Source organism: Hibiscus syriacus, unplaced genomic scaffold (genome assembly GCF_006381635.1).
Source record: "Hibiscus syriacus cultivar Baekdansim isolate YM2019G1 unplaced genomic scaffold, ASM638163v2 tig00111372_pilon, whole genome shotgun sequence".
Taxonomy (NCBI): domain Eukaryota; kingdom Viridiplantae; phylum Streptophyta; class Magnoliopsida; order Malvales; family Malvaceae; genus Hibiscus; species Hibiscus syriacus.
Genome location: NW_024063072.1, coordinates 1704059 through 1729093, shown reverse-complemented (window position 1 = coordinate 1729093; position 25035 = coordinate 1704059). Strand labels below are relative to the sequence as shown.

Genomic DNA, 25035 nt, shown 5'->3' with positions numbered 1-25035 from the left:
GACAGTCTACCCAACCATAGTAGAAAGATAACCAATCCATGCCTATGATTATACTAAATTCCTCAAAAGGCAATTCTAATAGATTTGTAGGAAATTCCACTCCTTGTATCTTTATCGGACATTTATTACTAATCCGACAAATTTTTGCACTATGTCCCAATGGATTGATTGCCACAATATCCCTAGAAATAGGTTTTAAAAATATTCCCACATCTCTTATCAGATTTGTACTAATATACGAGTATGTAGAACCGGGATCAATCAATACAAAAACATGTTCATCAAAGAGATAAAAGGTACCTACTACAAGCTCAGGAGCATCCCCTGTCATCATCAGTCTTGATGTGATAAACTCTTGCAGTAGTTTTCGATGCAGCCTCAGATTACCAGACCTGCCATATTTTCCACTTCTGACCTTCTGAGGTCCTGCTACAGACTGCTCTGGAAATAGTTCTGGACACTCCCTTTTAAAATGACCAGGTTGTTTGCAATGAAAACATTTTCCTTAGCAACCAAACACTGACATGTATGTCTCTTTCCACAATATTCGCATTCAGGAACAAGTTGTACTCCTGTACCTCTGGTACCCATTGAAGTTGCATGTCTCTGCTTAAACTTTCCTCCAGAAAATCCTTTTCTGCCTGTGGATAGTGAGGAAGCATAACTTTTCTATTGTTGGACCTTGTTTTGTTTGGGAAAGGGTGCAGAGTAAGAACTTCTAAACCTTTTATTTTTCTGAGCCTTCTTCGCCTCTATATCTTCAAGATCAATTTTTCCATAGCTTTGACCTTGTTTGCTGCTTCTTGAAAAGCAGTAAAATGATGAGAAACCAGAATTCTCTTATACTGAGAATCCAATCCATAAACAAATCTATCAATTCTAGATTTCTCAGTCGGAATAAGCTCCGAAGAAAATTGACTCAGCTTGCGAAATTCACATTCATACTCATAAACTGTTTTGCCAGATTGCTTTAAGTTTATGAGTTGTTGCATCATCTCATTGACAAACACGTCCCCAATATACTTTTCCTTGAATTCCCTCAAAAAGAATTCCCATGTGATTTGCTCAGTAGAAACTCGTGCGGCGACTGTATTCCACCACACACTGGCTTGCTCCATCAGTAGAGACACAACCCCATCCAACTTTCCTTGATCATCACAATGAATCTTGTTGAGCATATTCTTGACATCATTCAACCAGAAGTCAGCAGCCATCGGATTAGCATCCGAATCACCTTAAAATTCAGGTGCTCTCATCTTCCTTAGTTCTTTCGGAACTGACACTGGGGTTCGATGGTTAATAATGGTGTCTAGGGCTTGTAAAAACAACCCCTGATCTTGAACAGACATATCATGTTGATTCAGATTAGACAACTCTACATTCGGCTGAGCATTTGGTGGATTTTGATTCACCTCGTTACTCCCACTCTGTACAGGAGTAACATGCTCGCCTGCCCTACTTGATTCTTGATGATCTGACATCTGAACACAGTCAAAATCATCGTACTTTAGTAAAGAGTAACTTTACTACTAATAAGCATCATCACACTATATATACAACTATCAGTAACTTTTGACATCCTAGTGGCATGTATATACTTTTAACTCAAAACAAACTCGGTTTAGTCCTAGAATCGACTAAACCTGTAGCTCTGATGCCAATAAATGTAACACCCATAGCCCGTATAATTATACCTATACAGATTATAGATGTTATCCGAATTTTTAAAATTCTGTTCCAATTCAAAAGCAATTTGCAATTTATTTTCTTAAAATGGTAAATGATATTATAAAAATATCATATCATATAAATCATGTTTCGTTGTAACCAATCAGTTCCTCTATGGGGGAATCGGTTCCCCTTTTATATACTGGTTTTTTTTTGCTAATTCATGGTTACTGTTCATTACTACAATAAGCTACAGTAACTGCTACAGTATTTTCGAAAATACATATAAATTCATAAAATTCCATTTTGTTTCCAATTTTGATCAACAAAGCCAATAAAACATAATAATTACATGCCACTAATTAAGTCTACATTACATCTTAGGATGTCTTACTGATATAGAAATATACTTCTTGATGCTTGATTTCGCTTTGTACTCCTTATTCCACTACTGACTTTTTACCTACGCGTGAAAATCATCACATGCTAAGTATATACTTAGTGAGGCAATTAAAACAATAAACAGTGCAATACAATTCATGCATGAATTTTAATTTCAAATCAAATGCCATAAAACCATGCTAATAGCATATCAAATATTTTACCATGATCAAAATATCATAACTGAATATAAAAAATATTCTTTCCAATATACTTGCCATTCATTCCATAAACTCGTAAGCTTATTTTCATAACTTACCATTTATTAACTAATAAACCATAAACCGTAGACACTAGCCCAGTAAAAAAAACCCTAAGGACCCTGGGTACACGAGTCAACTATAAGCACCGTAGTGTTATCCCGTATGACACATAAGGTCGTGTCCACCATCTGTACTAGGCATCCTTAAGTACAATCTCGTATGACACATAAGGTCGTACCCACCATATACAATAGGTATCCTTTAGTGTATCCCATATGCAGCCTGCTGCTGGACTCTATGGCATGCCAACTATACCCTGCCTCTTAATGACTTACTTGGGCATACAGTCTATTTTATTTGATCCATCCATGGCAAAGTATATTATCAATATTTAACAATGACGCAGTTCATATCCGAAATAACATTCATGGTAAAAATCATATATGTTCATGCTAATATCATATGCAAAAATCAGTGATCAATGCATTTTAATTTCATACTCTAACATATCAATGTCAATTTATAAAAATGATATAAAAATCATGCCGATATAAACAAGGTCGACTTATCGCAAGTCTTCCTGATGATGTATAAAACATACATGTATAATTTCATGCATGTATTGCACTCACATTGACACTTTATAAAGTCCACAATATGATCCTTACTAATTGTCCACAATAATTCCTTTTCTATTTGACTTGCTTTGATCACAAATCATTTTCTATTTGATCACAATAAAGTCCATAATATACTTGGAACTCATTTTCTACCAAGTATTTAAACACTTAATAATTCATTTTTAACATTTGCACCAACTTTTCCAATTATATAAAATGGTCCTTCACCATTTTATCACATACATTCATTTAAATTCCAAAACAACAATTTCCATCATAGTACATAAATTATACAACACTTATACAACAACCCCTAAATTTCCATAATTTACAATTTGATCTCCAACTTTTCAAAAATTACTAAATAGTCACCAAATTTTTGTAAAGCTTGTAGAATACTTGAATATGAATCTACAACATATAAATCATCAAGATTTATCATCAATTTCATGAATACTATCATGAACATAAACCCTTAGATTTGGGATCTTTGAAATTCAACAACATTAGAAAGCAATATTGGTACAAAATGATAGCGGTTTTCACTTAGATCACTTTCCTATCTCATAACATAACTCCAATTCTAATGAAATTAGCTCAAAAATTGAAAATGAAATATTTTCTTACCTTGAAAGCTTTCTCACGTCCATGGAGAAGAGAAGAACACTTTGGCATGATATGTTTGATTGATATCATGCTTATCATACTTTAAGAAAAAATTATTTAATCATTACCTTGGAAAATACCAATTTACCCTTAATAAAACTTTATAATCACCTTAAAACCGAGATACATATCCCTATCATCTTCAAACCCACATAAATATCAGCCTTGTCATCTTTCAATATTCAAATATGAACAAATTAGTTTTCCACTTTACCGTTTTGCCCTTGAAATTTCTAAAATTTACAATTCAGTCACTTTAATCAAACAATTCAAATTAAACCTGAAATTAAAATTTCAACTTAAACCTGAAATTAAACATAAAGTATTATTTTCCAACATTTTAAAAATGTGAAAATAATATTTTTATTTCTTATTTTCGTGACCCATTTGTAATTTTTCCAAAATTACATTTTGGTCCTTAAACTTTTCAAAGTTTATACTTTGGTCACTAAACTTTACCAAATATATAATTTGATCACTAAATAAATCCATTTATGGAATAATATTCTTTTTGAGAAAATTACCACTTAATTCCTTAAACTTTTCCCAAATTTTCTACTTTGACCATCAAACTTTCAAAAAAAATTTGATCATTATCTAAATTTTTGGGCTATTACAGAATCGGCCCTCCGGTTCGACTCCCCTCTCAGGTATCTTTTCAGATCTCTCCTTCCTCGCTCGTTTTTAATGCGTAAATATGCTTAGCCTTTTTTATTTTTAATACTATTCAAAACTAAAAAAATGTAAGGGAAAAATGCATTAAAGTTTTTTTTGCTTGTATTGCTTTTGTAAAACCGAAAAAAAGGAGAGCGTTTTTCTTACAACTGCTTGGGTTTTTATAAGCCCGCTTTTATAGATTTTTTTTCAAAAAAATGAATCATTACAATGTCTTCCGTGTTGATTTGGATGAACTGATGTGGCAGGATTGCCTTGCACGGTTGGCGGAGATGGCGGTGGCAGGGGACTGGTGCAGCAGGGCTACTGGCACATGGTTGGTGAAAATGACGATGGCATGAGACTGGTCCTCTTGTAATAGGGTGAAACCCTAATTTGATTGATCTAGATCGTTAGATGGGGTCCAGATCTGACAATCCATGATGAGTGACGGATGGAGCTAAGGGTAAAACCCTAGTTGGTGATTAATCAGGACAGTTTGATCTATTCCAGATCTAACGACGGGGATGATGCGACTCGCAGGTACATGAGGAAACCCTAGATGTGTTGGTTCCTCATTGGTCTGTTGGGCTCACTATTTGGACCAGTTGATGTTGGGCTTCAGGTATGAGCCTACTGGGTCGGTTGTAACCTGAAAACAAATTAATAAAATAAATAATAATAATAATATCCAGACGAAACGGGTGTCGACACCTAGGACACTATAAACAATAGTACTTACATGAGTTTGATAAAAATTTAGGATTTATCTTTGATATATAGCTTGAAAATCGTCAAATATAACATTAAAAAATTCTGATTGAACTTATTGTAACATAAATAAAGATGTGTTTTATTAAACGTACATTTTGAAAAACGCGACTGATGTGATATATTTCTCTAAAATGAATAGTATTTTCTTAAATAATCTGCTATAGAGTTATTATCCTAAACAATAAAAAAATGTATTATTTACACCATTCTGTTGAGGGTGAAATACTTGTAAGGATTTAAAGTCATCAATTGTGAGCTTAGGACGCTATCGAAATGAAGTGTGGGGTCATCATTGACTTCCCACATGCATACGGCAAGAGAAATGAATGAGCACATGTATATGTATGTACCATGTACTTCAAACCTTCCATCCATGTCCCTCTTATGTTTCCATGCATCAATGTTAATAACCAATGTCATTATCCATCGCTATTTCTCATTCACCCAACATGAAAACTCTGGGTAAATTCCCTCTTCATTTTCATACTTCCTTTACAGCATTGTGTTTTGTTTTGGCCACTCGGGTAATTCACTTTAACTATTTCAACATGGAATGCCAATTTTTTTTGAGTCACTTAGCTCAAGAATGATGATCCTTACTCCTTACTATCTAAACCAAACCCTAAACCTATTTGAACCCACATTGTGATTTTGCTAGGTTTCCAAATTGATATTGTCCCCTATCTCACAAACGCTAATTAATATACGAGTGATCATCGACGGATCAAGGGGTGGATGAGACAGTCGTCCACCTGAAAATTAAAAATTATCATATATTTTAGATCTTTTATACATTCTGTATTAAAAATTTGTTTTGGCCCATGAAATTTTCTAAGTTTGTCTATTTCTAAAATTTTAAAATTCGTCTCTAACATAAAATCATAAGTCATCATGATGAGTGACACTCTATTTTTGAATGATTTAATTCTTATATTGGCATTTCAAGATGCGTATTGCATATTTTATCTTGTTGTGTAACTTAAAGGGCTAGGCTTTTCAGTCGAGGCTCCTATCTCTTCTTTAAAGATGATGGTTCTTTCATTATTTGCAACCGTTGAGGGGTTGAGTAACAAAGTGGTGGTTTTAGACAATTTATCCTTTTTAAGTAGGCGGAGAGTTGCAATCGATGATAGTCTCGAAAAAAAAAAGATTAGAAGATACGATGAAAAGCGAGAGTGGGATTGAAAATCCTCTTCTAACCTTGCTTATGTGAGTGCATGGCATATATGTCCCTGACACCAGACAATAGGACGATTGGTGTAAATCTTAGAATTAATGCCACCACACAATAAGGTGACTAATGTCAGTTCTAGAGTTAATGTCTATCGATGTGTTGACAAATAGATATACATTGCTGACCTATAATAAATTTAATTGGTGATGAAATTGACAGTGATCATATCGAAAAATTATAACTGCGTGGAGCGAAGGACGAAATTACCTCTAAAAAAGTCATGAGATATCTTAAGAAAAGTTACGGAAACTTCATGACTCTTTGTACGAAAGAGTCACAAAATATATAGAGAGAATAATAAAATAAGTGTAGTTTGTGGAAGAGGTACAAGAACAACCAATTTATCTGTCAAGTCTTTTCCAATATTTGTTTTGTAAAACTCTCATGAACATGCTTACACGATGCACTCATTAATGATTTTTTTTTCCCTGTATTGGTCCTACAATAAGCATAAACAGTAATACTGTAGGTATTTTTTGTTAACAGTTGCATGTTCTGTGTCAGGCAATTATGTATGATTCTTGGTATCAGTACTTCATTTTTGTTAATTATTTTGTCAAAAGTGACCATGCATTTTCGTAAAAATGTTCTTTCTTAATTTTAAAATATTAAAAAATATTTTTTTTATCAAAAATATTCTTTTAAGTACTTAAAAGATTAAAGATTAGGTATTTTGAAATTTAAATCATAAAGGATAACCGATAAGTTTTTGCCGGTTGTAAATAAATAAAATGTAAAGTATCTTATATGTCATTTAACGTTAAAATTTATATCGATTTTATTATTAAATTTTAAAATATTATAATTTTAGTATTAAAGTTTGATTTTGACTACAATATAAGCACTTGGACATTAATTCACTAAAAGTTGGATGACATGATAGTAAGGTTTTATCGTGAGATAATATAAAGTCAAAAAGTTCATTTTTTTTGTTTCATTTAATTGTATTCTTCATCAAAGTTATAAGTATTTTATATATTATTAATCACTATTGAAAATAACTATTTTTCGAAATTTTTTGTGAACATCCTAAAATTAATGAAATTGTTTCTTCATTTTCTATCACTTCATTAATCTATATATCTTTTTAAAATATTTTTAAAACCCATAAAATTAAACATAAAAATATTTCAAAAAATTAATAATGAAGTAAGTCAAAAACCACTTGAATTTATAATTAATTAACTCTTAAAATTAGTTTTTCAAAATATATATATCAATAATAAATTTCAATTTTAAAAAAAATTAATTACGTGACATATTTGATATTAATATTTTTATTTTATAATATGAGACGTGATTACAATATAGTATATATGTTTATAATCTTTCTTAGCTATTGACAACGTATTTCTTGCATATGTTATTGTTCGAATTCAGAATCTCTAAGAAGAACAATAGTCCCTTTTTATTTTGTTGCCATTCCGGTTCTCAAGGCTTTGCCGGGTCGCACATCTAGCTTTGGTAAGTGAATCTTCCGGTAGGGATTTTCTGTATATATAAAAACTTGAACTCAAAACCTACTTAAACGATATCAAACTGCTTACCACCTATACGGTTCAATAAATTCAATTTGATCTTAATGTTATACTATGTAAATTTGGCCATGTTTATACTAACAGGACACCAAAAACCCCTCTAGAAATTCTGTTATAATGCCTGCAAAATGGGGAAAAATGGATCAAATTGGAATTTGTGTAGCTATGGTAGAATGACTTGGAAAAGAAGCGTCCTTTGCTTGCTCTTAGAGCAAGAATTGAATTTGTTCTTCACCGGATCAAATGAAAGCTCATATTTCACCATTATTGGCCCCAAAGAGATCTTCACAGTAACCAAGTTTTTTTCACTCTTAGATAAACCCAGTTCTGTTCTAGTCTCCATCATCATTCACCCAATATTGTAAACCCCACTTAAGGATTCATGGCTGCTTGTCCCACAACAAACCCACGCGGTTTGAGCCTTGCAAGCCACCATCGCGTTGCTTGGTCCCAATGTCGTCAAGTTGTTGTCAGTCAGTGTTGAAGTTGACTACTAAAGAACGACCGCAAGTTAAACAGAGTAAGTTCTGCAAAAATGAAAATTTTACATTACAGACATCACTGCTGCACTCTATTTATTAGTTCAAACACCCCCTTCTGTTCAACAAAACTTTTTTCTCAAGGTTAAATTGTTACTCCCAATCTTCCATTTGCTCTTCCAGTTCTTCATTACTGATAGACTTTAAGTTAATGGAGTATGTTTTTTTCATATGCAGAACAATGAGGCACTTGGGGTACTTCCTTGTAGCTGTATTACTCTCACTCCTCAACTTTGTTCATGGAACCCTTGGACCATGGATCAACGCTCATGCCACTTTCTATGGAGGTGGTGATGCTTCTGGCACAATGGGTACTTCTCACAATCCAAATATATATATATATATATATTAGTCTAGGGTGATTATAAGGTAGTATGTATATGAAAAATTCTAAATCATTTGATAATGACCGTTTAAACATCCTGCAGACGTGATGGTCGATATATATTTGTTCTTATTGATTCTTGGTATATGCTATAGGTGGAGCTTGTGGCTATGGGAACCTAATTAGCCAAGGTTATGGTATTAACACGGCAGCTTTGAGCACTGCCTTGTTTGACAATGGGTTGAGCTGTGGAGCATGCTATGAGCTCAAGTGTGTGAATGACCCACAATGGTGCCTTCCCGGCTCCATTGTCGTCACCGCCACTAACTTCTGCCCTCCGGGAGGCTGGTGTGACCCTCCTAATCACCACTTCGACCTCTCGCAGCCGATTTTCGAACACATTGCCCAATACAGAGCCGGTATTGTCCCCGTTAGTTACAGAAGGTAAACAAAGGAAAACAAAGGGTAAACTACAACCACTCTTCATTCAATTATCTTTTTACTCTTATTTTAGTCACTAAATATTAAAACTTTTCAATTTAATAACTAAACTTTTAAATTACTCTTATTTTAATCACTCTAACTTATTTTATTAGTATTTTTAATGATGTCTCATATTTTATTATTATCTTTGCCACATAGAATTAGAATAAAAAAATTAATACCCTAAATTAGAACCTTAAATCCCAAGTCACAACACCCAAACCCCAAATTGCTACAGTCAAACCCCAAATCACAACCACCACACGACCCCACCATCGAAGTTTCAGGATGAATTAGGGATTTTAATGAGTATGAATTAGGGTTTATGATTTGGAGGTTTAAAGATTTTTATTTTATTTATTTTAAAATACATTAGACATTAAATATTAGTAAAATATACAATATCATAATAAAAATAATATTAAAATAATTCATGTCATTAGAGAGTGATCAAAACATTAGCAATTTAAAAGTTTAGTTATTAAATTAAAAAAATTAAACTTCAATGATCAAATTAAAAACAAAATATTTTTCAAATATTCATTTTCCTGTTTCCACCGACACCCTTGCAATTTAAACCTTTGTTTTTTTTTTCCTCAGGGTGAAGTGTAGGAGAAGTGGGGGTATAAGGTTCACAATCAATGGACATTCCTACTTCAATTTGGTGCTGGTCACCAACGTTGGAGGTGCCGGGGATGTTCATTCGGTGGCCATTAAAGGTTCAAAGACCAGATGGCAACAAATGTCGAGGAACTGGGGCCAGAACTGGCAAAGCAATTCTTACCTTAATGGCCAGAGCCTCTCTTTTATTGTCACAACCAGTAATGGTCACAGTGTTGTTTCTTTCAACGTTGCTCCATCGACTTGGTCCTTTGGACAGACTTACACCGGAGGCCAGCTCGGGACCAAAAGGTGACACCCTCCTGCTGAATGTATATTATGGTAAAAATATGTATGAAGAACAAACAATTCATAGTGCTTGTTCTGGATATGTTGTCGGTTGCATGGTTGATATATAGTATATATGATATAGCATTCAATTATGATATATAGGTTGTGGGCATTATTAAGCATGGGTAAAGAATGATTTTTGAATGGCAAATGGCTATGGAGCTTTAATTATGAGATTTTTCTGTTTTATTTCAAGCCTGGAAATATTACTGCTACATCAAATTATGAAATAGAAGGTTCCTTTTTTTCCGAGCCAAATGGCACTTTTTAGTTGTTTAGAAATTAATTATGAAGCAATTAGTGACGTAAAAAACAAAATGAAAAAGTAGTTTTTACTAGTTTAAACTATAAAAGACGTAATCAACAGAAAAAAAACCATGAAATCTCAGATTCTAATGTTGATTACAATGAGACTAATTCAAGTTGTGGAAGACGAGGAGATCCCTTTAAAGATGGGTATATATATACCACATGCTTCACTATTATAGTTCTGAACTAATATTCCGCTGCACTTAAATCAAACATAAAAATAAACCTAATAATGTATTATAACTTTCATTTTCTCCTAAGATTACAGAATCACACATATATGCGTATATATATTATGTATACCACATGCTTCACTACTATGGTTATTCTGTTACCTGACCGAAAGGGAAAAAGAAAACAATTCACGAAGCACTTCTTAGAGATACTCCCTAAGATCTTGCTGGTTTTCCAGATCCCAAATTATCACTTTTCCGTCCATTCCTGAAATATTCGAACAGCGTAATAATGATAAATATGTGTCCAAAAACCCCATCTGAGATTGATTCCTAGTCCTGAAAGTTTACAGTTTCTAAATAGCAAAAGCAGCGAACTCACCTGATGTGCTGAAGCGCTTTGTTTTCGGACCTTTTTGTTTTAGAAGTTCAATACAACTGCAGTTTTAACAAGAGAAAATGTATAACATTAAGCTTCATTCTTTAGGGGGGGAAAAGGAACTTCTTTGCATCAATTATTCATTCTTTTTTCTTTCGGAGAAAAACTATGTCATATTCAATAATAACAAAATGGGCAGAGAAGTACTTAATGCAGTTGTCATGAGCAGCTCCCTGAATCTTAGAAGGTTCAATCGTATCATTGCTCAATCCCTGCTTTGATTGACCGTATAATTTGCCAAATGCTCCAGAAATCTGAAAAGAATGAGAAAATGCAAAAGCTCAACCTAAAACTATTCACAAGGAACGTTAAATTACCAGTGAGTTTCAGAGACAGAAATGATATGTATAAACAATACACACAAAACTTGGCTGCGCTGGTTTCTTTTAAAGATCCCAAGTAGCTCTACATATCAGCCATTTTCATTCTCTTGAAGCTATTAAAAATGTTTCAAATAATGGAATCTAACCGTCTCTCCATGCCTTTCCCTAACTACTACAACACCACCCAACCTGTATTTAATGTAACTTCAGTCCACAGTAGTCATGGAAGTAATTGTTTAAATAACCTTTTCCCCATCATTTTCCACAACTTCTGTAACACATTTCCCTTCCTCCCAAGAAAGAAAGAAATAAAAAGGTAAAATTAAAATGATATGGCTCCAATCCAAGGCTTTAAAACTTTCCCCCGCATTCTTGGGAGGACGAGGTGCCACTAGGGAAAAATGATACTTGCAGTGAGCTTCATTTTCTTATTTTCAGTGCCAAGAAACAACAGTTTCTGAAGAAATAAAAAATGAAAACAGCTATATCGGGGTTTGAGGAATAACAAAAAGACAGCTGGATATAAAAATTGTGACAGACATTAATGCAGTGGTAAATAATGTTCAAATGATATTAACTCGTGCAGACTTCAAGAAATGGTGCCCGTCAAATTATCCTTTTACTACGTATCAAGCATTGCACGATTCACCCAAGTGAGTAGACCTGCTGAGCTTATTACCCAAAAAGAGCCGTGTCAAAAAATTATTTCCTTAAACAAACACACCTGGAAGCGATCTGTTCAGTCTCAGAAACATCTGCCCTTGCCCCTTCCCCCTTCCCCCAGCCTCACCCCCACCCTTACAGAATCTGAATAGCTAAAAGTCTTATACATAAATACCTGAGATCCATATTTTGGACCTGATGAAGATTCTTTCCTTTCACCTAAAAATCTGATAAAGCTCCTAGAAAACAAGATCAAAAACCTTATTGATATAATTAAGCAAGTTTGGAAATTTCAATGACAATGAATCTTATATACCATAATCCTGATTTATCTGCTGCAAAAACCATTGGATTGCAATCAAATCCCACACCTATGACCATTTTCTCAGAAACAAAGAGGACCTGATGGAAATTTATGAGATTGCATAAAAATCAAGATAAAAAATAATGCTTATGATTAAGCCCAAAATAGAGGGAAACAAAAGCAGTTAACAAGAGTGAACGCTGACCCACATCACGAAGAGGCAAATAACGGAATGCAACATTCTGGGCCAAAGGAGAAGGACCGACATCATCAACAAAGTAAATCATAGAATTATGACCTGTAAATAGATAAATAGTGGTCAAGGAAACTTTTACAAGAAGCTCTAAGACAAAAAATAAATGTTCCCCTAAAAAGGTATCTGGGGGAGATTGACGAAGTTGGATTAAAATTTAGGCACAACCAACTTAGTTTAGAGGTTTCATGCAATGACGTCTATTGGCCAACCAAAAAATTAAATGTAAAGTTGGATTACTTTCCAACAAAATTTCCCTAAACTAGAAACTAAACAAACAATTAACCAAGTCAAAATGCAAAATTGGTTGTTTAAGGGGATAAGGGGAAAAACATTCTCTCTAAGTTAATAAATACCATGCCACAAACTTTATCTATGGAAATGAAAAATAGATAGAAATATTTCTTACCTACATAAGCCAAAGTATTTCCACTTGGTGACCAGTTCACCCCAAATGCCCATGACGACGACAGATCAAGCTGAAGTATTTGCTGTTGAATAAGTGCCGAGGAAGAAAAAGAAAATGTTAGCTCTTCTTTGCATTGAAAAAATGTTAATGAAACTGCAGAACCCCGAGTTCAACTAAATTAAAGGAATAAATAAGAATTTAGCAAGTCAATTGAGCATAGATAAAGTAGTCAATAAAAATATTCATGGGTCCATCTGAGGCATGAATAATTTAGGTAATTAATTGATTCAACTCCAAATTTCAAGAAACTCATATACATAAAAAAAACAACAATTCAGCATTCTTCCTTAAAGTTAAATACTTGGACCAATTGATTAAACAAAATATAGAAGTTATCCTTCCATGGCTCTACTTCTTTTGACTCAAAGGAAATTATTAAGAATTAACTTCAACATGTCGATTAACCCCTCAAATGAAAACTAATTGCAATTCCAACATGTTCTAACTTTTCAGGATATCAGTTTTCCGATAGTCTTAATAAAAACTATAATTTTTAAAACAAGAGGCAACGTAGGATACAACAATGTGTGCCTGTATAGCATAATTTAAGATTATATTTGTTGCTACTAATGAAAATTTTGACATCATACAGACTTTACCAAGATGCACTTCGTCACTAGAATGTTTTGCAACATTTTTTATTATTACAAGGTTATAAAAAAAATATCATTACCTGGGCAAGGAGAAGACTCACTATAGAACACAGAATTGCAGAGAAAAAATTATATTGCTGTACTGGCAAAATGTTTCCTTTCTAATTGGAATTGGAATTTTGACAATTGAAAACCATAAAACAAGGTTGCTTTCCAAGGAAATTACCTTGTCATTCTGGAAACTAATATGTTATAAAACTAAAAAAATCTATAAAAAAGAGAAAAAAATGTAAATTTCAGATCATTCATCAATAAGGGCTATCCAGTTTCAATTTCAATACATTAATGTCCAAAAAAGAAACACGAACAGGTTGCACATGGAATTGGGCCTCCTAACCATTTGAGGTTCAAAGAACTTCCAGAGATGAGTTCAGACATACTGCATATATAATTGGAGTAAATCATATCTTAGTGGTTTATAGGGAAAATTTTGAATAAGGTACCTTCTGAAGAACATGAACTTTCTCCCACTTGTCTTGCAGCAATTTGTAAATGTGAACCTCGTTATTATTTGGGCAAAATGCTATCACTGCAGGCAGGAGAATCATAAATTAAATATGTAGAAAAGAATTCACAGAACACATAATCTCCTGCAATTTAGGATAATAGGGACCAAATATTTTGTTCTAAAACATGTATTAATATAAGCTTCAAAAGGGGAAAAAATAATTAAAAACGGATCCATGCAGGATGGGAAACTGAAATGTAAAGAAATAGTAAAATCGAATCATTTATTTCATTTCCAGTTCAATTTTACATTTCTAAGACGAATACAACATCACAATAATCTTACGGGTAAAGTATAGTAATGGTCACTGATTTTTTTAAATCTTTCATTTAGGTCCCCCAACTTTTAAAACTTTCAATATAGTCTCCTAACATTTAGTCTATTTGTAATATGATCCCTCAATAGTTACTTGGGGGACCATATTGCAAATAAACTAAATGTTGGGGACCATATTACAAACAGACTAAATATTGGGGGACTGTATTGCAAGTTTTAAAAGTTGGGGACCTAAATGAAAGGTTTAGAAAAGTTTAATGACCATTACTATACTTTACCCTAAAAATAATTAATAAAAGAAAATCAATAAAATACCAAAATTGCCCTTCTCTCTTCCCCAACCTCACCTTCACCGTAACACCACCCCTTTCCCTAACCCCCAACACACACCTGTTTTCTTTCTCTAAGCCCACAGTTTGAAGCTCAAAATCTTCAATGATAAGGCAAAGATTGATTAAAAAAGGTTGCATTTTCACCCTAAAAATACAACTTGGAGCTTAAAATATATAATTTCTCAGAAATTAGCTTCAAAGAACACATATTTGAAATATCAAAAGCAATACAAATCGAAGCTTTCTACGAGATTTTCCAAGTAAACAAACAAAGGTTAAGAAAAACCGTCAATGAAGAAAATGAATGAAAAATGCAAATACTTACCCAACTTGGAGCTTAACAATGGTTTTCTTTTTAAAGGAAATGCAGTTGTTTGTTTTCAGATCTTCAATTTGTCAAACTCATGATGTTTTCATTAGTTAAGACAACAGATTCCATACAATAACTAAAAATTTATGCACAGCAGCACAAAATGAGAGAGATGAAACCCTAATTAAAACTCATAACCCTAAAACTCAATTGTATCAAACACCAAACCATTTTCCCAAACCTCATCCTCAAGTAAAAGCATATTCGAAATTCCCTTATTAACAGGAAACTTTCGAACTGTCTCGTGGCAAAGAAGCACACCTTTCTCGAGATGGAGCTCTAAGAGGGCATGATGAAACTTCCTCAAAAACTCAATGTCCAACTCCAACACTGACAGCTCCGACGGCTCTTTCGGGAGCTCATGGTACCCCATTATTCATGAAGCATTGAATCGACCTTTGGAAATATGTTCTTGAGGAAATCGTGATTGATTTCGACTTCCTTCTCCACCACTTTCTCCACTTGGATCCTCAGAGAAAAACCATTGGTTACCCCTTTGATGTTCGACAATAACATGTTGTGAGTTAACAATCTCATCTCTTTCTCTCTTCTTTTCAATGCTATCGCTTGGAAACAATGGTGTTGGGGCTAAGAAAAGGGGTGAGGGTACGATGAAGGTGAGATTGGGGGAAGAGAGAAAAGAGCAATCTTGGTATTTTATTTTATTTATTTTATTAAGGGTAAAGTATAGTAATGATCACTGAATTTTTCTAAAGCTTTCACTTAGATCCTAACTTTTAAAACTTGCAATGCAGTCTCCCAACATTTAATTCGTTTGTAATATGGTCTCCAAAAGTTACTTCGGGGACTATATTGTAAACGAACTAAATGTTTGAAGATTGTATTGTAAGTTTTAAAAGTTGAGTACTTAAATGAAAGCTTTAAAAAATTTAGTGATCATTACTATAATTTACCCTAATCTTAAATGTAAAAAAAATGAAAATTATTTTCTTTTTATTTCCTACATGTTCATAGCAACCAAACAAAACATACAGATGAAGAGTGGGAACGGAATTTCGAAATTTAAAACAAAATGAGCATAAGAAGTTAATGGATTGATCGGGACTCCAAGCATGGCAAGTGATGCACTGAGCGAACTGGTGAACGGCGACGGCCGCCATTTTTTAGCAGATGAAAATTTGATATATTGAGCTGAGAATGCGACGGAGAGAGATCTCTAGAGAAGAGAAAGAACTGTGAAGCGACCTCAACATCTGTTCAACGTCTCCGTTAACAAACGGGCAAATCTTGAAGGATACCAATAGATTCGAGTTCAATCACATATGGTTTGGGTTTGTATTTCTTTTTAAACAATTAAAATTGAATTTTATTAATAAAAATAATGGAAGATATCATAATTATAAGGCACCTAAACATTAGAGAGAAAAAAATGATACGATGGTCATAAAAAAAGTATAAAATTAAAAAATAAATTAAAATATACAAAAAAAGAACGAAGCATGCTCCTGAAAATATCGACCAATATCAACCTTCATACAAATTTATTATCTCTGTAAAACGAGACATTTTACGAAATGATAAAAGAACGATGAACGAATTAAACTATCTGATAGGCTACTTTGTCTACATTTTTTATTATATCATTAAACAACCTTTTATTAAATATGAGATCTAACTAAACATAACCACCGACAAACTAATCAAAAAGTAAATATTATGAGGATATCTTTGCAAGCACCAAAGCGTTCTCAAAAGTACGTAAAAAATGCACCAAAAGTCATAAGAAACGTATCATAGGATAGAGAAAACACTTACAACAAAAAAAACATATCACAAATATAGAGATTATTATTCAAAATTAAAAAAAAATTCAAGAAAAAAAAAGAAAACAAATGATGAAAAAAATAAAAGAACTAATAATCATTAGAGGTAAGCAATCAACGTTAATATTAATGTCATCTTCGATGAAATCAAAAGAAAAGAGAAAAACAATACAAAAATATTAAGAGAACTTAAAAGTAAACCTTTAAATATATTTTAAATACTCTTAACTATTTGATAATGAATTTCAATCATAATTGCAGTCGTTAGTACTCGAATTCGTAATCTCTAAAACAATAACAATTCGTTTAGCCATTAAAATAAAATGGTTCGTGTTAAAGTTCTAGGAATTCATTGGTGCACAAATGATAATTTCGCATTCTTTTGGTGTACATATGATGTGATTCTCATATTTTAATGGATCATCCGTTCAGTGAATGAAAATCTCATATTCTAGTGGTATTTTTGTGATGCTGTCACCACATCCAGTTATCTTATTTTGTTTATGTTACATTCCTGACGATACATCTATAGTGATTAGGGTTCTTTCATTTATCTATTGATACATTCCCGACTATACATCGTTACTCTTTACTTATTAAGTTTAATATAAAAAATTTACAAATTATACTTTAAATTAATTTTAGATGTTTAAAGATTTTTTTTTGTTAAAATAGGTGTTTAATGTTTTATCCGTTACGCTTTTAGGTGTCTATGTAGTAACTATAAGTGCTCAAACTATACCTTAACTTTTGATACCTATATAATTTTTTGTTAAGAAATTGTATTTAACGTTTTCGACGTTAGACTTTTAGATGCCTAAGTTAACTTATTTTTGCTATTAAGCCAAAATATAAACATGACACATGTAATTTGATGGATTTTTTTATGGTTTTTATTCCGTTGACAACTAAAAGTATAATGAGGAAAACGTTACACCTAAAAATATAACATCGGAAACGTTAGACACTTACTTTTACGAAAATTTTTTTAGGCAACTAAAAATAATTTAGGATATATTTTGGACAATTATTTTTGCATTAAGCCTATTTCTTATGGTTTGTTTTATGGTAATGAGATTTTATGAGTAGTTAGAGTTTATTAAATAGGACCCGAAATGAGACAAGACAGACTATGAGTTATTTGAGAATGATTCGATCAAAGCTTGATAAATATTCAACTCGAATAGACTCGACTCGAGCTCGAGTTCTTAACGAGCCGAAACAAGTTACTTGATACTCGATTCGAAAAGTTCGTGAGTAACTCAAAAAAATAATATAATAAAATTTTATTTAAAAAAAATAAATTATTAATAATATTAACATTATGTGTTGATTTTAAAAAAAATATAGTCTAATATTTTCATATACTTAGGGTGCGTTTGGTTCACGGAATGTAAGATTACCAGTGGGAATAAAAGATTACCAGGGAATAGGATTAATGAGAATGTTGTATTTTGTGTTTGGTTGGTTTAGCATGAATGTAAGATTACCGTGTTTGGTTAAAGGAATAAAAGATTATTAGAATGTATATTTGACCAAATCGTCCTTATTATATAATTGTTTTTTAACAAGTTGGAAAATATTTATATATTTTCTTTAAAAAAATTAAATTCATAAAATTTATATAATTTTTTTTACAAAATTGAAAATATAAAAAGGTTTAATGAAAGGGTAAAATTTTATTTTAACCCCTGAACTTCATATAAAATTTTAATTATAGACTTTTTTTTGTAAATCGAAAATAGTTTAAGGATAAATTTGTAATTTAACCTTCCTAGAATTTTATTATTCAATGAGAGAAGAATGATATTTTTGAGAAAAATTTTTAAGGACATTTTAGTCTAAAATGCCGGTAATCCAACAATATTTAAAGAAAGGGAGGTAATGACATTCCCGATAATATACCCCAAAAAAATTCACTATTGGTAATAAAACATTACCGGAAATGAGATTCCCGGCCAACCAAACATGAGAATGTGAATTCTATTCTCATGGGAATCCCACATTCCCTGAACCAAACAACCCTTTAAGGTTCAAGTTCGAGTTTGAGCTTCAACCTATTTAAGTTTAAGAATTTTTTTACTTCGAGTTTTCTCGAACTTCAATTAAGGATTTGAAGTTCAAGTTGAATTTGAAAATTTTTATACTTACGAATTTTCGAGCTAAGTTAAGCTCTATTTTAGAGTTTTCTAGTCGAGTCGAACTCCACAATTCTCAAGCTCAACTCGTTTACATCCACTAACCGCATCGTTATTCATGCATAATGAATTTTTATGTCGCATGTTATATCATTTTGTATCTCAAAGTAATTTGCCTGTTTTGGTGTTTATGGCTGTTTTAGCTTTCTAACCCTATCTGCTTAAGTAACCAACCTCAGCAAATTTGTGTTCTTGTTACCTCTTAACTTCAATTGATTAATAATATTGATTGAATATTGTTGATCAAACACGTAGTACACATCTTTGTTAGGGGCTTTCTACCCATTAGACCTAATAATATTCTAGCAGTCTACACCTTTTCATCTCTAAGCAGTTGTCCGAGAGCAATAACCCTAAGTTCAGCTACCGCCATTGGCATTTTGGTTTTGATTATTCTCGATAAACCTACTTTCCGGTGAATGGATCTCGTGATGAAGGAAACTTTGCGGTAATGGAAGCTTCAGCTGCTACCAACCTTGGTTGCTGATCGGTGAGTTTTCACCAGTGGAACCAGTGACTGCACAACATCTGCCATTAATGGTCTGTAGTCAGCTTCTGGTTGCACACACATTGCAGCAATGGCTGCAACCTGAATAACATCTTTCATCGAGTATTGACCTTCCAGTGCTGGATCCATTATCCCGACAACCTTTTCCCTATCTGTTAACTGAGGTAAAGCCTGTGCCTCGAACAAGAGACAAAAACTTGAAGAATGGCAACCGAAACAGATGCAAGGATTTACTAGAAAAAGAAAGATGCAACAAGTATGAGATTGAACAGGATTTAGATCAAGAAAAAAGAAATGAAACTCACCCATGATACAAGAACAGCTTCCCCAGGAGGTCTCTTCAAATCAACCGGTACTCGTCCTGTAAGCAACTCCAAAAGAACAACACCATAACTATACACATCTGATTTTGTAGTTAGATGTCCAGTTAAAGCATATCTGCACATCATGGCAACCAAGCCCAATGTCAAATGGGGCAGATATAATTTGATAACAAAACTGTCGAGTATTAACTTAGCAAGGGTTTGTTATTTCATACTCAGGAGCAACATATCCCTGGGTGCCCAATACTCGAGTTGAAACATGTCCACCAGCTTTGTCTGATCCAAGCTTGGCTAATCCAAAATCAGAAACTTTGGCATGAAAATTTTTGTCCAAAAGTATGTTACTGCTCTTAAAATCTCTGTGAATCACTGGAGGGCTAACATGTTCATGGAGATATTCCAATCCCTTAGCAGCTTCCAGTGCTATTCTCAACCTGGTTTCCCAGTCCAGATTAAAGTTCATATTGTCAGAACCTGCAGAGTGAAACCGGCAAATCAGTTGCTATGAATACCGTTCTCCTACATCAATTTTGCCTTCCAAACTGAACCAGGCTTTTGATCTTGTTTCAAAAAAAGATGATCAGAGTTTGGACAACATCATGTTATTGTGCTCCTACTATAGTAAAATGATGGAGCACAATCCAAGCTTGCATGTGATCTTGATTGGTGAAAGTTAGATAAGCATCTGACAATTGGATAAACAAACATCACTTAAGGGAAGAAGGCCCAGATAAGCTCTAAAGAATTTCATAGAAGTCAAGATCATCATTTTAGATAGCTGTATAAGGACTAGTGAAATTCTTAAAAAATGTAAATTTTAGAAGGGTTCTAGAAATCAATCCTCCTACACTTGCTAACACAAGAATTTACAGTATCCCAAATTTCTTTCAGGGCACTCCCATTTGTACTCCACTAGCTTTTGAAACTCCCCAAAAACGCATCAACATTATGTTAATTCAAGTAGAAATGCAGTGCAAATAACACCACCCTGGTTCGAATAACTAAAAAGCTCAATTCACAGCTTATGCACATCAAAGGTGACTTCTTACTTACCACTAATGGGATACAGATGTTCCTGCAGACCACCATTCGCCATAAACTCATAAACAAGCAATTTACGACTGCTATCCGAGCAATAACCAATCAAAGCCAGCAAATATGGAGAACGTAGCCGTCTCAGCAGTTCCACCTACAATCAGGTAGGGTCAATCAATCAATATTAACTCACCCCAAAAATTACATCCATAGTCTAAACTAGTTGACCAGAAGTAAAAGGAAAGTTAATGCAAAGGATATCACATCTTAGCTAACTCTCATTATACATTTTTTTCCAGCAGAAATGTAAAGAATGAGAGGTAAACAGAATCATGTAATGATGATTGGTTAGCATGGCACATTTGAAATGCAGATATCAGAATCCCGGAAAGAGAAATCAAAATGATATTCATAGTGGACCTCCATTTCAAATTCTTCTTCCCCTTGCTTTCCTTCCTGATCCATCAATTTCACAGCAACTTTCCTGCCATTACTAAGCACTCCCCTGTATACAGACCCGAATCCACCATGGCCAACCACATTAGACTTGCTGAAACCACCAGTAGCCGAATGTAACTGCTTAAAAGTAAAGACATGAAGCCCTTCATCCATAGCAACTTCAAGATCGGCATTGCAAGCTTTGTCCTTCGAACCAATCCCTTCAGTGAAAAAAGCCCAACAATTTATCAAGTTACATTAAAGGCAACATTCGTACTAAAAGCAACAATTTTCACTTTTTCTGATGATTACTTATACTTTTTCCCTTCAAACCATCATAATCCCAAGTCCCCAAACACCCAAAATAACTCTGGTCAAAAGCGTTTAATCAACTTACCAAATCATAAGAAACTGAACAAGATGAATCAAATGTATAAACATATTATGCAGTCATGGGATCAGTGAGGAAAGAAACACTTACTAGTAGAGTAGGATTTGGAGCGCTTAGAGAGGACCTTGTTACGAATATAACAATAGTAGCTAAAAGCCACTAAAAGCGAAGCAACAGCCACTGAAGCAAGCACTATAATGACTACCAATGCAATGCGCTCTTGTCTCCTGTAATACGAATATGAATACCCATGCTCTTCCCCTCCTTTCTCCATTTTTTTGCTTTTCCTCTTTCCTTTCGGAACCCTAGCTAGCTTGCCACCGACTTTAAGACAAATGCCCGATTTTGTTTGAACTTGGAGAGCTCCTTTCTCTTGCCTTTCTTCAGGCTGTGTCAGACTCAGCGAGTTTACTGTTTTCTTCTTCTCTGACTGGCGCGCACGCAAAGAGACTTTACTTTTTAGTCCTTTATTTTCTCGGAATTTGTATTTCGAACCTTGACTTAGTTTTCAATTATACCACGTCTAAAGTTAACAAATTTAGTTGGCTTTATTCGAGATTTAACCATTGGATTATATGCATTTTCCTACTTTAGTACTTAATTTTTTTACCCAATTTGATTTTATTTTATTTGAAGGATACGTTATGTTAATGCATTAGCCGATAATGGTATCTGAAACAACAATATAAGCAGTACATTTCAGAAAAGAGTAAAAAATAGTAAGATTGACTATGGGAGGACACCCAGTAAGTAAGCTCATGCGCAGTCGTATTAGCCTTGTGACGAACAGCAAAGATTCATATGTGAGCATTGACAGGAAGGAGTCATTTCACTTAAACGAGGTGAAAACATGCAACGTATAAATCAAGATTTGGAGAACCAAACTATCGTAAAAGTTCGGGATGTATAAGATACGATAATCTTAATATATAGTTAAAGAAAAATATTATTGGAAATATTAATATTTTTTTACATTTTTAATAAAGCGCTACTCAAAATATTATTTTTTTTACCATAAATGTTAATATTAGACGCTACTTAAAATGTTTAACATTTCCGGTAAAACGTTGCCTAAAACATTATTTTTTCTACAGGAAATATTAAAATTGTATGCTACCTAAAATTTTATTTTTTTACCGGAAATTAGGTAGTAAAATTAACATTTTTGGTAAAAAAAATAATGTATTAGGTAACGTTTTATCGGAGATGTTAACATTTTCGGTAAATCCTTTTCGTAGTCGTATATTAAGACTGTCGTACAACAAAACTATCCATAAAAAATTGACTGAATCCTCTCAACTATCAGATGCGTCACTGTCACTATGACAAAACAGTCATCCAAAATTACCGCAACAATCTCAACAAGACGAATAAATTGTCATTCTATCGTGTTCATTCCAAAAATTTTAAAAAATAAAGTGTTGGGTATAGAAAAGTTAGTTGGTTGTTATTGTGTAGTTAGGAGTTAGTTAGGCATTTACTTTATTATTAATACTATATATATATATATATATATATATATATATATATATATTTTGTATACATTGATAAGTGCATAATGAATTAGAAGTATTTTTAACATGGTATCAGACTTAATTTCGATCCTTTTACTTCCGATTCATTAGTTTTTGGGCATTCTTTTTTGGTTTTTTTCATTCTCCTCGTTTCCGATAGTTGCACAGTTTTCTCCAATTTTTTTATTTCGTTTCTCTTTTTCTTTGTCAACAATGCCTTCTGCCGAGGAGATCGATTTCACTCACCTATTATACCTGCATCCGTTAGATATGCCTGGGCTACTGCTCGTTTCTCAACCGCTGGTTGATTTGGACAATTACAGTGTGTGAAGCCGTTCAATGAAGATTGTGTTACTTGCTAAGAATAAGCTAGGGTTTATCGACGGTACTTGTCAGTAAAGTCCTTACAGTGACGCTTTGCAGGTATAATGGGATCGTTGTAATGATGTTGTTCTATCTTGGATTCTGAACGCTGTTACCAAGGATTTATCAGTTGGGCTGGTGTTTGCCTTCAGTGTTGCCTCTGTTTGGAACGATCTAAAGGAAAGATTTGATAAAGTTGATGGTTCTCGTATCTTTTTTTTTGCATCGTGAGATTGATATGCTTTGTCAAGGCGAGTCTATTGTTTCTAGTTTTTTTACTCGTTTGAAGATGTTTTGGGATGAATATGAGTCTTTGATTCCTTTCACTACTTGTGATTGTGAAGTTTCCCAGCAAAACATGAAACATCTAGTTCAACATAAGTTGTTTCAGTTTTTGATGGGTTTTAATGACTCTTATTCGGCGATTCGGAGTCAAAATTTGCTCATGCAGCCTCTGCCAACTGTAAATCAAGCCTACTCTATGTTGATTTAAGAAGAATCACAAAGATCTCATATCTCTGTGGTTGATGCACCTGATACGATGGCTTTATTCTCTAATTCTGGTACTTCTTCTGATCGTAAACGCTTTTCTGGCACTTGTGATTACTGCAAAGTTAAAGGCCACAAGAAAGATCAATGTTATCGCTTAATTGGATTTCCTTCGAATTACAAGTTCAATAAAAAGAAAGGAGGTTCTGGTGTTATGGCAAATTAAAGTGTATCTATCGAAAATGTACCTAATTCTACTCGTCATACGTCTACTCCTTCTGCTCCAGTATTCACTCAAGAGCAATATGACCATAATTTATAGCTATTGAACAAGCCACCTTCTGCAGATTTTGCTATTAATCTTGCATGTATTTTTGCTAATAGTTCATTACATTCTAATGTTTCACTTAAATGGATTGTTGACACATGAGCTACATACCACATTTTATTTGATTTTAAAAGCTTGGATTGTCCTATTTCTTGTGATTCTTCTACACGTTTCATACATCTTCCTTATGGTAAAAATGTTCCTATTAGTCACCTTGGATATTGTTTCCTTACTTCAGAATGTAAACTTGAAAATGTCCTTTTTGTTCTACAATTCAAACATAACCTGTTTTCAGTCTCTCGGCTTAATCGTGATCTTGGTTTTTTTTACCTTTTATCATGATTTTTGTCTTCTGTAGGATCTCTCCACTAGAAAGATGAAGGGAATCTAGAGGCTTGTACTTTTTTGAGTCCTCTTATTTTGATTATGGCTTGTTTGTTTTTTCATCTCCTGCTTTGAATCATTCTTTATTCTTCATTGATGCTTATTGTATGGC

The 25035-nt window shown here is 33.3% G+C and overlaps 3 protein-coding genes and 1 pseudogene across 3 annotated transcripts; 1 reads left to right on the top strand and 3 right to left on the bottom strand.

The window, feature by feature from the left end:
- Window positions 1–8505: 8505 nt before the first annotated feature.
- Window positions 8506–10222, top strand: LOC120159640 (expansin-A5-like). The gene is made up of 3 exons (XM_039170210.1): window positions 8506–8648; window positions 8818–9106; window positions 9746–10222. The coding sequence occupies exons 1-3, from the start codon at window positions 8519–8521 to the stop codon at window positions 10059–10061; spliced, it is 735 nt and encodes a 244-aa protein (XP_039026141.1). The 5' UTR covers window positions 8506–8518; the 3' UTR covers window positions 10062–10222.
- A 437-nt stretch (window positions 10223–10659) lies between these two features.
- LOC120159651 (actin-related protein 2/3 complex subunit 1A-like) lies at window positions 10660–16408 on the bottom strand. Its single transcript, XM_039170221.1, has 9 exons — window positions 16220–16408; window positions 14126–14211; window positions 12970–13051; window positions 12517–12605; window positions 12320–12405; window positions 12179–12242; window positions 11165–11271; window positions 10961–11016; window positions 10660–10846 (listed from the first exon to the last, which is right to left on the bottom strand). Exons 1-9 carry the CDS (start codon window positions 16287–16289, stop codon window positions 10782–10784), a joined length of 705 nt encoding a protein of 234 aa, XP_039026152.1. The 5' UTR covers window positions 16290–16408; the 3' UTR covers window positions 10660–10781.
- Window positions 15308–15780, bottom strand: LOC120159717 (annotated as a pseudogene).
- A 2957-nt stretch (window positions 16409–19365) lies between the features above and the next one.
- On the bottom strand, window positions 19366–22313 carry LOC120159700 (probable serine/threonine-protein kinase PBL23). The gene is made up of 6 exons (XM_039170267.1): window positions 21936–22313; window positions 21437–21675; window positions 21035–21170; window positions 20197–20455; window positions 19964–20096; window positions 19366–19829 (listed from the first exon to the last, which is right to left on the bottom strand). Exons 1-6 carry the CDS (start codon window positions 22117–22119, stop codon window positions 19611–19613), a joined length of 1170 nt encoding a protein of 389 aa, XP_039026198.1. The 5' UTR covers window positions 22120–22313; the 3' UTR covers window positions 19366–19610.
- Window positions 22314–25035: the final 2722 nt, after the last annotated feature.